The sequence below is a fragment of the Typopeltis vanoorti genome, chromosome 2, assembly GCF_054136105.1.
Source record: "Typopeltis vanoorti isolate ZY-2024b chromosome 2, IOZ_Tvanoo_1.0, whole genome shotgun sequence".
Classification (NCBI taxonomy): Eukaryota; Metazoa; Arthropoda; class Arachnida; order Uropygi; family Thelyphonidae; genus Typopeltis; species Typopeltis vanoorti.
In genome coordinates, this window is record NC_143550.1 from 146,328,600 (window position 1) to 146,344,091 (window position 15,492).

Genomic DNA, 15,492 nt, shown 5'->3' on the forward strand with positions numbered 1-15,492 from the left:
GTGGTCTTATCAAGGCTCGATACAGAGGAACAACAACTTGTTTGTCTCTGCATGTTAAAGTATTTTTCAGAAGCCAAGTGATTTGGTGAGCTGTTTTAGTCACTTTTGCAATGTACCCCCTAAACTTCAACTCCCTATCCACCAGAACTCCCAAATCCCTGGCCTCATCAATCTCCTGGAGTACGGTTCCACCAATGCGATATACTGCTGCTGTTCTTTTCACCCCAAAGTGCATAACCTTACACTTTGCCACATTAAACTGACATCCATTTTTCCTAGCCCAGTCCTCCAAACTATCCAAATCATCCTGTAAAATTTTGATATCCTGTGCACTCACAATTGCTCTACCCAACTTTGCATCATCAGCAAACAAGTGAACACTTCCTCTCAGATCCTTTCCAATATCATTGATGAACAAATTGAAAAGCAGTGGTCCAAGAACAGAGCCCTGCGGCACTCCACCAGTCACAAGACGTCTTTTTGACTCCACTCCTGAATAAACCACTCTCTGGTATCTCTCCTTCAACCACCCTCCTATCCATCTTACCAACCCTATATCTATCCCCATCTGCTCCAGTTTACTGATTAGGGTTCCATATGGTATCCTGTCAAAGGCCTTGGCAAGGTCCAGTAGTATCACTGTAAACCCATTACCCCTATCCAGTTCAGCCGTCACTGTGTTATAAAACGTGAGCAAGTTACTGAGGCATAATCTACCCTTCACAAAACCATGTTGTCCCCCATACAATATCCCATTTTCATCTATCCAATCCTGTATTCATTTCTTGACTAATTTCTCTAAGACCTTGACAATGATTCCTGATATGCTAATCGGTCGGTAATTTACAACAGCAGTCTTGGAACCACCTTTATGCAGTGGAACTATTTTCCCCTCCTTCCACCCTCTCGGGACTAACCTGGACCCGAGACTCAAATTAAACAAAATGGTCAAGGGTACTGACAATTCTTTAGCTGCTTCTCGTACTACACGAGCTGGTATACCATCCAATCCCACAGATGTATTGACATTGAGGTTATGCAATAGACTACTCACCTCCACTTCATTCACCACAATTCCCGTATAATCTACTGGTTTATTCGTTTCTGCAATGTCACTACCTGGATGATATATTCTTGCAAAGTGCTCACTCAGTAACTCGGCTATCTCAACTGATTCAGTTACCTCACTACCATCGGCATTCTTTAAAATCATTCTGCCATGTACATTTTTCCTTTTACTTGCTACATATCTAAAAAACTGTTTAGGATTCTCTTTAGCCTGCATGGCCAATGTTCTTTCGTAATCCTTTTTTGCTTTACTTACCACACTCGTCACCCTTCTGGCCTGCGCTTTATACCATTCATGTGCCTGCCGGTCACCTTTCTCCTTAAATTCCCTCCATTGTTGTTTCTTTCTTTGCAGCTCAAGCTTAATGGTGTTATTCATCCATTTAACCCCTACTTGATTTGTTATTCGGACTCTAGGTATACAGTCAGCCATTGCTTCATGCAAGCACTTCCTAACTACCTCCCATGCACTATCGACTTCTAGTCCTTGCTGTTGTACATGTCATGGCACTGAGCCAATCAAACTCCTAAGCTTGTCATACTTTCCCGCCCGATAATTCCACATGTACCCTGTCTTAATTGAAAATTCTACACCTTTAGCCACCTCCCAAGTCAAGACCCTATGATCACTCTCACCGATTGGTGGCAATGTGGTCATATTTGTTACAGCCAAATCCTCAGATGTAATTACTAGGTCAAGCACTCTCTGACCCCTAGTATTTTCCATTACATGCTGTCGCAGATAGTTATCCCTTAATAACTGCATGAAATCCAATTTCTTCCTCCCATGTGTCCTCTCCTCACTCCAATCAATGCGACCATAGTTGAAATCTCCCATAATAATTACCCTCCTTCCACTCATTTCTTCTATTTGCTTGTGCATACTGTCACCACCATCTTTTCCATCACCTGGTCTATAGCAGCACCCAATTGTATATTTAGTTCTGCTAGCCACAATCTCACACCAAATGGCCTCAAATGTGCTCTTTTCTCTATCCTGCAATTCAACTTCTATTCTCCTTGGCTGTAGCTCATCAGCTATCATCAACAATACTCCTCCCCCCATTTTATTCTCTCTGTCATTCCTGAACACACTATACCCATCACATTCAATCCCACTAGCTATATCATCTACAGTCAGCCATGTTTCACTAATACCAATAACCTGTGGTCTGGAAGTGCCAACCATGGCCAAAAACTCTTCCTTCTTGTTCCTAATACTCCTAGTATTAGTGTACATGAATTTAAGACCCCCATTAGCCCCAACCCTACCTTGATGCCTTATATTAACTATCCCACTCTGGTTTGTTGTCCTTATTTGCTCTAGCATATTATATTCATTCTTACATTCAACTGCCTCCATAAGGACTATATATCTACTCCCCTCCCTTAACAAATCTAGTTTCCCTGAATTTGCACATCCACTACATTCAGCAACACTCTCTCAAGTCTTCTTACACCATAACCATTCAAATGCAGGCCATCCATCTTATATAGATCCTTTTGCTCATCAAACTCATTCCAAATGTCCACAAATTCCACACCACTCGTCATACATAACCCACGCATAAAGTCATTCGCAATTATGGCCCTCCTTTTAAACATTTCACTGTCATACCGTGGCAAAAGACTAATCATTCTAACTAATGAAAGCAACATCTGATTTTATTTTTGTTTCTGATTAGAACAAAGATTTCTTCTGGAAGTAGGTTTACTTGAGCTGGATTGGAAATAGAAGAGGCTGCAGTTAAGCAAGTTTGAATTTTGCTTTCCAGGTTGTTGACTGCCACATCAATTTTTTCACAGGAGGAGATATTTGGCACTGAATCCCTGATAGTGTTGATTGTAGCCTTGAATTTTGTGAAATTAGTAAATGACTGACTGGGAATAAGTTCTGGATCCTCTGCCAGTTTTAGAAGTACTGGGCTGTGGTCCGAACTGAGGTTGTTAACTACTTGCAGCTGGAATTGATGAGATGTGTTTTTGAATATGGCTATATCTAATACATTGGGCCTGCCGTGTGTTCCATAGTGTGTTGGTTCAATTGGACCTGCGATGATGATATTTCTCAGCTTAGCAAAATTGTGAAGGATTTTTCTGTTGTAATTGGCATGCCTGTTATTCCATAAGGGATGTTTTGAGTTTAGATCTCCTGCTACTATTGTTGCTTCCATAGTGTCAAGCAACTGAGAAAGATCAGAGGATAGCAGAGTTCTGCCTGGAGGGTTATAAACGGAATATATTTTTAAGATTTACACCTGCATTAATGGTGTAAATTTCTATGCCAGTTTTTTCAAGATTAGTTATAGGAATCTTTTTTATCTCATTGTAATGGATGTTTTTCTTGATAAAGATTGCAGTACCTCCACCTCTGGCAGTAGGTCTATCATTTCTAATCAACGAGTAATTTCTTAGCTTGGGATTATCACAGGGCTGCAGATGGGTCTAGTTAACTAACAGGATATCAATTTTGTAGTGAGTAGCAAATTCTTGGAGTTCTAGAATGTTGTTGTTGCTGAGTCCATTTGCATTCCAGAATGCGATCTGTATGGAATTTATTGTGATGGCTGAATTATCCATTAATCAACAAGAATATGACTTGGGTATTTTTAAGAAATCTGTTTGTGTCAGCCTGGTTTGGATTTGATTTGCTAAAAGCTGATAGCATTTTTCCCAAAGTGGTAGCAAGCATCACAGCAGAGTTTTGGCTGCTTGGTATGGTTTCTGCCGATTTGTTGCTTGAGGAAAATACAGAGGCATACTATTTATCAGGTGTAATAGCCCGCACTTTAATTTCCGATTCAGATTGTGTGACTCGCTTCTGAGTGGACGGGGCTACTGCCTCCCTAGTCCTTGTCAGGTTAGATGGGTGGAGTGAACAGCCCTTGTAGTTAGCTGCATGTGGGCCGCCACAGTTGGCACACTTAGCAGGAGTGGTTCTTGACTTGGCACATGTATGCGAGGGATGATTATTTCCACACTTCACATTTGTATTCTGCCCTACAAAGCTTCTGTGCATGACCATACTTTTGACAGCGGTGGCATTGTCCAGCAGATGTCTTCCTTCTGAGGGATTCAGTCCTGATAACCAGGTTACAGACAGTCTTAAGGTCATAAATCTCTCGTTGGTTTTTACTGATCTCCACCAAGACCAGCGGCATGGGCCGCTTATCCGCTCTGTACATGCATGATATTTTTATCGGTGTTAGTCCTTGCGATTTGAGATCAGTGGCTATTTCTTCAGATGGTATGGTTTCTATCAAAACTCTGATGACCACCTTGAGGTTTTTTTCGCTTTTAAGCTGAAAAGTATGATATGGGACTTTCAGTTCATCTAAATGTCTGGTGAGCAGATGGTAGTCCGATGCACCTTCAGGCTGAATCCGGACTCCTTCATCGGTGTTCTTTGTTGAATTGAATTTGATATTGTTGTTTTCAATCAACTCAGTGATTGATGACCATTTTTCTTTGGATCGTAAGATCACTGGTGGAATTCTCTCTTTAGGCTGTGTTACTGTATTCATCTCTATTATTCTTTCAGTTTGTGCTGTAGTGTCCATTGGTGCTGCTCTCTCTGAGGTCTGAGGCAGTATTTCAGGTTCTGCAGCTAGAGACTCCTTCTTTCTCTTCTTCCTACTGACTACTTGAAAGTCGTCATTATCCTCTAGTGTGTGAATATCAGCTGATGTGGTATTTTCTTTGCTCAAATCTTGTGAGGTGTTAGGAAGAGGGTCAGGGGATTGGTAGGATTGCTACTTTTCCTGGCCATTTCCTTTGCAGCAGGCTTCCTACATGTTTGAAGATTGCCGATAGCTGCTTGAAGTCGAGCTCATCATATGGAGAGTCCATAATTTAGCCTAAGAGAAAATAGCGGTTTCTCGGGTTTCCCGAGTAGTTTGCGAGTGATCCTGTAGACTTTGAGAGTCTACTAGCTAATCCCGTAGACAGCTTAGAGTAAGCGTCTACCAGCAAAAAGTTAGTTTATTATAGGTGACTATCCTAAAAACAAGGAAAAAGGAGGTTCGGGAACTTACTTGGACACAGTGCAGAGACCTACCTCCTTAAAATACTATTCATCCACCACTGGTCCTCATTGCAGGTGGGGCCTGCCGGCCATTACATCTCTGCATATTTCATACAAAGGGGGGGAGATAGTAGGTCTCGAACTGTGCTAGTTCCAGTGCAATGCAAGCTTCCCAAAAAACCTTATATAAAATTCAACTAGACAGAGTCTAAAGGAATACGTCCGATCACAACGACAGCAAATAATCCACTCGACAATTCATAATCCTCTCCTTTTTCTCTCGATCATTTGCCTTTTTCTTCCAAGGAGCTTACATTCACGGTCGCATCAAATTGCTTCATTGCAAACCCATGAGAGAGCTCCTCTCAGAGAATTAGGTAATCCTTGCTTGTAAGGTTCCAATATAGGCTTGTCAAGGTCATGCCCTTTAGGCTCTTAGTCATCATGTTTTCTTTGTTTGCTGTAGCTTACACATACCATTCCTTTATTTCAATTTATACACATTATTTTCCTTCATTAAAATTACACATGTTAAATATTTCACAATCTTTCCCTTTCAATAAGTAAATTGATATACACTTAATAATTAGATACACATTCAATACATAATTATATGATACACTTTACACTCAGGGGTGCTTAAGGGTCGAAGCTGTATAACTGAGAGGAGACCTCCACATAGCCTTTAAAGGAATGCGTAGAATCGACCGGGGCTTCTGACCTAATGTCCAATCCTCACCTTCTCGTGGTGCACCCTGTTGGGTATCTATTTGGATACTGAACGAACGAGGATGGGCTGGCAATTTGGGATTTAGCCGACCAAATTGTATTCTTATTGGTTAAACCAAAATTTAAAAAAAAATGATGGTACAACATGACAAAATTTCATGCCGGCTGGGGCGTCGCCCGGTTAAACAAGGCCGCCGTTGTTTTCGCCAGGGAACCAGGGCGAACAGCGAAAAGTCAGCTACTGGAACAAATCTGAAAACAAACCCCAACTCAACATCACCAGAGTTAAAGATCGGTACTATCAACGTAAGAAGCCTGAATGGCAAAAGAAATGGAGCTAGCTGAGGAATTAGATAAGTACCAGATCAACATAATAGGGGTAACTGAAACAAAAAAGACCAAAACTGGTGAGATCTTTCTGTGCAACAAATACAAAATGTTATATTCAGGCAATGACAATCAAGGAAAAGAAGGCGTAGCCATAGTATTCAACACAAAGTACGAGGCTAATCTTCTTGAATGGCAGGCAGTCTCAAGTAGAGTAATGTGGGCAAATATGAGAATGGGGAATTGGACAATGAGACTTATTTGTGCCTATGGTCCCACAGAAGGTTCTACTAAGGTAGAAGTGGAGGAATTTTTTGATGCGTTAGAAAAAGCAACTGACACAATGAAAAATGAAAAGTTGGTCCTTGTTGGGGATCTAAATAGCAGAGTAGGAAATGATTGTGAGACATACAAAAATATTTTGGGAAAATTTGGAGAAAAGAGCAAAGCTAATAATAATGGCAAATATCTGTTGGATTTCTGCTCAGGACATGGACTGGTTATTACTAACACCATGTTCCAACATAAAAATGTGCACAAATTCACATGGAGAGAAGAGGCTAGGAATAAGAAAAGTCTCATTGACTATGTTATTGTTGATAGTGATGTTTTCTCCCTGGTGCAGGACACCAGAGTGAACAGAGGATTTGAAATTGGAAGTGATCACTATTTAGTCTTGAGCAGGATAAAATTGAATTTCATATTGAAAAGAATAACATGTAAGAAAGTTTTAAAGCGAATAAAAGTTGAGCAGCTCTCAGATGTGAACTGTAGACTAAAATACACAAAGATTATTGAAGAAAAAATGAAAGAGTTTGAGAACAGGAGCCAAACCTTGGAGATTCAGTGGCAAGCCTTCAAGAAAACACTGATTGATTCAGCCAGAGAGGCATGTGGTGAGGTTGTCTGCAAGGATAGAAAAATCAGAACTCCCTGGTGGACACAGGAAGTTAAAGAGGCAGTGAAGGAAAAGAAGAAAGCATATCAAAAGTTCCTGTCAAATAAGTCAGCTTGTGCTCTTAGAGAATATAGAGACAAATGCAAGAATGCTAAACACTGTGTAAAACTAGCTAAACAAAAGTCATGGGAGGAGTTTGGCAAGAATATAGAAAATAAATATCAAGAAGGTGGCAAAATATTCTGGAGGTTGTTGAAGAAGCTTAGGAATGGAGGAAAGGGTGCTGTAAAAGGAGTTAGAGATGATACAGGTGACATGAAAACTGGAATAAAAGATATCCTTGAAGTATGGAGTAATTACTTTGAAAAACTGCTAAATGAAGCAAGCAGTGATGATAGCACACTGGTAAAAAACACTGACCAGGCATGCAGGCAGGAATACATATCCATACTTGAAGTAGAAAAAGCCATCAAAGGCTTGAAATGTGGAAAGGCAGCTGGAGTAGATGATATTCGACCAGAAATGCTGAAGTATGGTGGTATAAGAGTCTTACAGTGGCTGCACTGCATAGTTCAGAAAGCCTGGACAGAGGGACGAATTCCCGATGATTGGAGTAGAGCTCTCATAGTACCCATATATAAAAAGGGAAATAAAACTGAATGTGAGAATTACAGAGGTATTTCCCTACTGAGTGTTCCTGGCAAAATCTATGCAAGTATACTTGAGAAACGGTTCAGAAGAATTGTGGAAGAAAAGCTTGGTGAAGAACAAGCTGGATTCAGGCCAAACAGAGGCTGTCAGGATCAGATCTTCACTTTACGACAAATAGTCGAGAAAGCATGGAAATATAACAAAGATCTGTATTTAAGTTTTGTCAATTTGGAAAAGGCATATGATAAGGTGCCAAGAGAGAGGCTATTCAATACGCTGCAGTTATATGGTGTCAATGGGGCATTATATCAAGCAATACTTAGTCTTTATTTGAGTTGTAAGTCAGCAGTTAGAATTGAAGGAAGTACAGGAAGATGGTTTAATGTTAAATCTGGTGTGAGACAAGGATGTACATTATCCCCTCTGTTATTCATTATCTATATGGATCACATTATGAAGGAAAGTGGTATTAAACATGATATCAAAATTGGAGATGTTAATGTCAGCTCTTTGCTTTATGCGGATGATGTTATACTTCTAAATAAATCTGCTACAAGTCTGCAAGATTCTCTGACTAAATTGAATAGCTGTTGTAATAGATATGGTATGAAGGTCAGCAATAAAAAGACAAAGACAATGAAAATAGGCAGAATCATTGAAAATGTCAACTGTGTTGTGAATGGAGAACCTATAGAACAAGTAAAACATTTCAGCTACTTTATACAATTTTTAGTGAAGACAGTAAATTAAATATGGAAATAGACAACAGAATCAGCAAAGCTGGTATGGTGGGAAGTCAATTGAATAAATTCATATGGAATAAGAGAGAAATTAGTCGGAACACTAAATTAGCTGTATACAAGACAGTGTTCAAACCAGTTTTAACTTATGGATCTGAGAGCTGGGTCAGAAGTAAAACACTTGACCAAAGACTAGAGACCGCAGATATGAGAGTCCTGAGAAAGATTAGAGGCGTGAACAGATGGCATTAATGGCAATATCATATTGAAAATGAGGATATTAGGAAAGACCTTGACATTGTCTGCATCCAGGAATGCGTTAGCAGAGCTAATCTCAGGTGGTATGGTCATTTAAACAGAATGGGCGAGGAAAGATTAGCAAAACAAGTGTTCTCTGCCAGGTTGGCAGGAAAACGACCCAGAGGAAGACCAAGATATAGGTGGATTGATATGGTACAAAGTGCCTTAGACGATAGAAATATAAGATCTGATAATGTTGGAGTCTTGACAAGTAACAGACTGATTTGGAGGAAATTGTAGATAGGAAGTTAGTAATGATATAATTTTTTCATGTAGTACTATCATATCCTGTACACCCCTTATGGGTACATGGCAGGAATTTGATGATGATGATGATGATGATGACTTTACACTCAATATACAATTATATAGTATACTTTACTTTACCCCCTTTCCTTATTTCTTTCCAATATAATTTTGACCAGCAGTACTGGTATTTTCTCTGGTTTAAAGTTTCTTTCATTGTTAGATCACGAATGAGTGTCTGTCTAGTAAAGGCAGGCCTCATTCACGATCTAACACTGGGCTTGGGACTGGCATCATGGTCCCAAGTAATCCTTTTCCCAATCCTCAACTTTCTCTACATACATGTTATAACAACATGATCACTATTTCCTATATCCTGGGTACGTCAGAGTGAAACAGCAGCCAGAAGTTTGAAAACATATGCTCTCTGCATTGTCTACTAGGCCCACTTGAAAATGGCTGTCCTCATCTGTTTCCCCTAAGGACAAACTCCTTCCTTTCTAAGTTCTTGGTGTGTACAGAGTTCCTTGTTCCAATATCTATCTGGAAGAACATAAAAAATTCATCTGTGACATGATTACAGACCATTCCTCAGATACCTCACACAAAATCAAATGGAAAAAAATCTGTTATACTTCATTGCAGCAAGTTCAAATGTAAGGTGGTTTTTTTTTTTTTTTTAGAATATGCAGCTTCCATTAAAAATCAACCTAATTTAAATAAGTATCGATGTATAAAACTTTCCAAAATAAGGGAAACAGCAACTCATGGGCATCCAGAATTAAAAGCTCGGCTTTCTACTGTTTCTCATAGAAGGCATTCTTAGTAGTTTGGACTCCTCAACTTTGGTCTACCAGTATAACTTTATTTTGTGTTGCTTATTGTGCTTGTTATAATTTATATTGTACCCCTTGAAGATGTCTCTGCAACAGAGCTGAAATATTGAAAGCATTAAAATTCATTCATTAATCCATTCCTTTTGCTTTTCCCCCATTAAACCTAGAACAACAATGATTGCCACTATGGATCCCCACTATTTATCAATACAGAATCTTGTGACTTGCTGCTTGTTACATGAACAAATGCTGTAGAAAAGTTTGGAGAAATTCTAGCAGTTGCCATTGGTATCCATAAAGTGCCAAATTTGCACAAAGGCTTATAAATAAACTCCCATCTTATGGTCTTTGTCTTCTTTCTTTCTTCTGCAACCAACCGGATCTCCAGTTTTTCTCTCTAGTATGCACATATATATGTGATGAAGATGGATCATTTATTCTCATAGTTAGCAACTAATGCTTGGTACTATAAGACTTTATTCTTTTGCCTACTATCTTATTCTTTTTTCAGTGAATTTCTTTAATTGACAGCAGAACAGGTTTTGCTAATTATTGTACATTATATGAGATTCCTCTTCTTCGCTTGACAAACCTTGCACTACATAAATCAACAACTTCTGAATGTTTAGTATTAGAAGTAGATATTCTAAAATTGAATTTTGATCTCTAAACCATTTTTTAATAGATTCTGATAATGCTCTTAACTTTATGCTAGAAAAACTCAGTCCTATCTTATTTCTTGCAAAGAAAAAGAGATCCATTTTCTTTTAATATTATTTTTGACACTTTAGACAACACAAAATTTCCTTTCTTGGGATAATCTTCAGCCTTTCTTGGCACCCAAGAAATTAGGTTTTCTATTTTACTCTAGGCATTACTTTATCCCAGAACAACCACTAGTTGTTCTGGGATAAAGTAATGTCAACAACCACGACATCAAAACTAACTATACAGAAATCATAGGGATTTTCACTATATTTTCATTATATTTGAAGTTGATTTTCACTATACAAAATTCATAGGGTTCACAGGATAAAAAAAAAAAAAGCCTACTTTAATAGCATATATGCCCATCTGCACATTTTCATTTTCATTTTCCACAATGCACTCTTCTATCCCAGTAGCAGTAGCTCTTATTTTACATTGCAAATTTCATTTAGATGCAGTCCATCACTAGCGCCAGTTTAGTTTATTCCATACATCCATAAATCCAAAACATTTCTTTCTATACATCATAATCAACATATCATTCATAATCATTAATCATTTAATCATTAAATTCATTATTAATTCCTTTTTAATTAATAGGGTGCCAAGAAGAAGGTTATGTCAATGTCACTGATGGAGAAATATTTCAAGCTGATGATGATCCATGTGTTCAGTGTAAATGCAGAGTAAGAGATTTCAGATATTTGAACTAAACTGATAATTTTACTCAGAAATTACTAATTTTTCTTATAAAGTTGATTTTCACTTCTGAGAACTTATAGGGATCACTGGAATATGTTGTTATATATTAAATAGTTTGCTATAGTGAATATCCTTTAGAATAGTATTGTGCTTGTGGTCTTAGATCAGGACTGACGTTTCAGTAATTTGTTGTAAGGGTGTTTCCTATAGTGATTGTCAACTGTTTTCTATAGTGATTTGTCAACTGAGCTTGCTTTTTATATTTTGATAGAGAGAGATTTTTAGAACACACACATTAATTTTTATATGTTATTATTATTATGCAGAGTTCTCCAGAGATTAAAGGACTAATCAAGGGAGGGCCTCTTCACTGCCCAAATACCTGGCATATCTTTTTCTTAAATGCATTCACCAAAGATGAACTCACAATATCCATTGATAGCCTATTCCACACAGTCACTGCATACCACAAGAAGAACTTTAAATTAACCTTGCTTCCTAATCATGCTGTAACTCAATTTCCAGGGGTGAATTTGAATTTCTCCCCTTGCCATGAGCTGTAAAATCTCATTTGTGTCGATGCTGTAAGATCATCTTATCAAGATATATTTATATCATAGCCCCCCCCCCTCCTCCTTTCCTGTCTGTTACTGAAACTTTGAAGACCATATTCTCTCAGTTGTCTTCATATATACAATAAATTATAATTGACAGGAAATTATGCTCTTGTTTTAATTCTTTACCCAGGCATAAGCAAACTTTTTTTTATACTTGTATAAAAAAAATCTGCAAAGTTACAGCTGCACAGTTGCAGCTGTAACTTTATTATTATTATTATTATTATTATTATTATTATTATTATTATTATTATTATTACATTGATTGTCTTGCTATCCAGTAATAAACAGCTCACTTTCTGCCAGATGTGTAATTGCTATACAACGTGGAAAGTCACCACCCAGACTGCTTTCAATCTTTATCAAGGTGAAAAAACAAAAGGGTTTTCATCATTGGCCTAGAGTACTATTAAGAATGCAAGAGATAATAAGTATTAGGAGAAAGAAGATGGATGCATAGTAGGAGAGGTAGTTAAAGTACATTCATTTCATAGCATTTAATAGAAGGCAATCATATGCAATTCTACAAGCCAGATCCCTTCTATTAGATTATCTTTGGAATTTCATTAAGTTATTAAATAGTAATTACCCAGCTATGGAAGTTTGTGTTTCCTTATATTTCCTTATACCAGGTTTTGCTGTGATAAATGAAGAGAATGTCATTGGCAGAATGAAGTAGCATTCTCAGAGATAAGCATAGAGTGTTGCAGTAGTCAGAAAAAATCACAGATCTTGCCATTGTAATCATTTATTCCACACAGTGGAAGAAAAACAAAAACTTAGGTACTGGAGAAGGCCTGGGCATGTGTTATTGGCCTGTAATATTTTATGGATTTTGGTTAACATGTTCACATTGGGGTAGCCAATATTCTTGCTTCCACCCTAACCATTTGGCAGGTCAAGAGAAAACAGTTCCCCTCAACAATTTTGTGCTTGCATATCAGTGGACTCACTACATATCGTAATGTTTTTTTTTGATTGTAACCAAATCTGTGTGTATGTGTGTGTGGGGGGGGGGGGGGGAATACAGTAGGCCCTCAATTTAATGGGCCCTGATTTAATAGATTTTGAATTTAATGGACAAAAAATTTCTGTCCTAAAGGAAAAATTTAGAATTTTTTTTTTTTTTTAAATTTGCAAATAGAGCATGCTAAAAGGTTGGGTCAATGAGTTCCTGAAAATACCCAGACTTACAAGCTTGTATGTTGTAAGCCAAATAAGGAACAAATTTTAGTTTCATTAAGGGGATAAAGTTAACTAATTTAACTAACTTCACCAGAGGGTGGTTGAACCGTGGAATGCATTGCCTGATGGAGTGGTGGGAGCGAGAACGGTCAATGAGTTTAAAGAGTGGTATGATAGACTTTGTGTTTCTTAGGGGTGGGGGGGACCTCCTCTCGATGAGTCTTGACAGACTTTATGTTTTTAAGAAGGACCTCCCACAATGAGTCTTTTGACTCCATGGAGGCCTGAATAATAATAATAATATAGCCGTTTGGCTTTTCATCTAAATTTTAGTTTCATTTTGTGCAAATACTAATAGGCTTAAGCTGATGGCTTGCATCAGCTTTAGCCTATGGTAGTTGGTAAGGTAAAAAAACTTTGTGTTTTGTATGATTTAATGAACCAGTTACTGGTGATATATTTCCGCTCAAAAAAAAAAAATATATATATATATTTTTTTTTTTTAAAGAAAGGAAGGAATATAAACAAAAAGTTGATCAGCATACCCATGAGCAATATAAAGCACAAGTAAGAAGGTGTAACTAGTACGGTAAGGAAGGCTAAATCAGATTTTGAGAGAAAATTAGCTAAGTAGGCCAAAGCAAATCCAAAAAAGTTTTTTGCTACATAGCAAGTAAGAGAAAGAACGATTATGGAAAGATAACTTTAGGAGCTGATGGTAGGAAAGTTTCAGAAGCAGAAGAAATAGCCCAGTTACTAGGTTATTAGTTTGCAAAGGTATATCATCCAGGTGGTGACTTTGCAGTTACTGAGGTGACAAAGATTGATGTCAACTTTGAGGGAGATAAACTGGAGGTACTCGATATATTGAAAAATATCAGTGTGAATACAGCAGTGGGTCTGAAGTGTAGGTCAGCTCATATGCTATAAGAATGTGCAAGTAAACTGGCAGTGCCTCTGATGAAGTTGTTTCATCTAAGTCTCAGCTCTGGCAAGGTTCCAAGGGAGTGAAAAAAAAGGGTAAGATAGTTCCATTACATAAGAGTGGCTCCAAGCCAGAAGTATTATTTTATAGACCAATGAGTATCTCAGGAGTGGTGGTTAAAGTATTGGAAAAGTTGGTTAAAAGTAAAATTCAGGAATGAGTGAATAGGAATATGATAGTTTATAAGGGGGAAGCATGGCTATGTAAAAGGGTCATTGCCTCAGTAATTTATTCCGATTTTATAATAAGATGACAGCAGAATCAATAAAGAAAATGGCCACACCATATACTGTTGGACTTTGCTAAGGCATTTGACAGAATACTGCATGGAAAACTATTACATAAGTTGAATCAAATGGGAATGAATATGAGTTTGGTAGCATGGATAGGGATGGCTGATAGACGGATATCAGAGTGTGGTGTATGGTGGAGTGGAATCAAGGTAAAGCCACAGAAGATGGGAACAGATAGTATATTGGTTAGATGGATCAGAGATTGGCTCTCTGAACGATACCTGCAGGTTGTGTATAATGGAGAAGTGTCTCAAAAAGGAGGATAACCAGTGGTGTATCCCAAGTTCTAGTCTGTTGCCCTGCTGTTTAACTTGTTTGTAAATGATATATCATGTGGACTGACTGGGGATCTTCAGTTGTTTGCTGATGATGCAAAGTTGGGAAGAATTATAAGTAGCTTAATTCCCTTCAGGAAGATTTGAATAGACTTTTTACTTGGACACAGAAGTGGGGTTGTAGTTTTAATATCAATAAGGAATAAGAATAAGGCTGTGTAATACATCGATGGTGCTGTTGCAAGAAGTGGATGAGATTAGAGATTTGGGAGTGATGGTTGACAGTAGATTGACGTTTAGAGGGTATACTGCTAGTGTTGCAAAGGCTGCACATCATAGTGCTGCTATGATAAGAAGTACTCTAACGTGTAGAGATAAGTAAGTGGTCGTGCCACTGTAATAAAGCACTGGTCAGACCACACTTGGATTATTGTTCTCAAATCTGGTCACCTGGTTTTCAGTGTGATGTGGAGACATTGGAGAGGGTCCAGAGGTGAGTGACTAAGACAATATCAGGACCTTGGACTGCTGGCTATGGAGAAAGGTTGAAAATATGTGGATTGCAGAGTTTGGTGGATAGGAGGAAAAGAGGTGATATGATACAGATATTTAAGTTAGTTTATTGGGTTAATCCAGATGATATATAAAAAGAGCAGAAGGCAAGAGTGGAAAAACCAGAGGTCATCCCTGAAAGTTATGTAAGAGTGTAGTGAATAGGAATATGAGGAGTAGATTTTTTACATGGAGAATTGTCATTGAATGGAAATCACTAACAGAATGTGTTGTTAATGCAAGAGGTTTTAAGGATTTTAATATTCTATATGATAAATATGTTATTATTATTATTTGACACCTCCAGGGAGTCCATAGACTCATTGAGGGAGGGCACCTGCTCTACAACTCTGTCT

The 15,492-nt window shown here is 38.0% G+C and overlaps 1 protein-coding gene across 4 annotated transcripts in view; it reads left to right on the forward strand.

Moving 5' to 3' along the window:
- Positions 1-15,492, forward strand: part of LOC150109505 (BMP-binding endothelial regulator protein-like) — a 356,022-nt gene that overhangs the window by 119,990 nt on the left and 220,540 nt on the right. For all 4 annotated transcript variants that reach the window (XM_090408745.1, XM_090408720.1, XM_090408731.1 and 1 more), the window contains exon 6: positions 11,128-11,213. In XM_090408745.1, the coding sequence (XP_090264871.1) occupies positions 11,128-11,213 (86 nt within the window). The remainder of the gene's footprint in view (positions 1-11,127; positions 11,214-15,492) is intronic.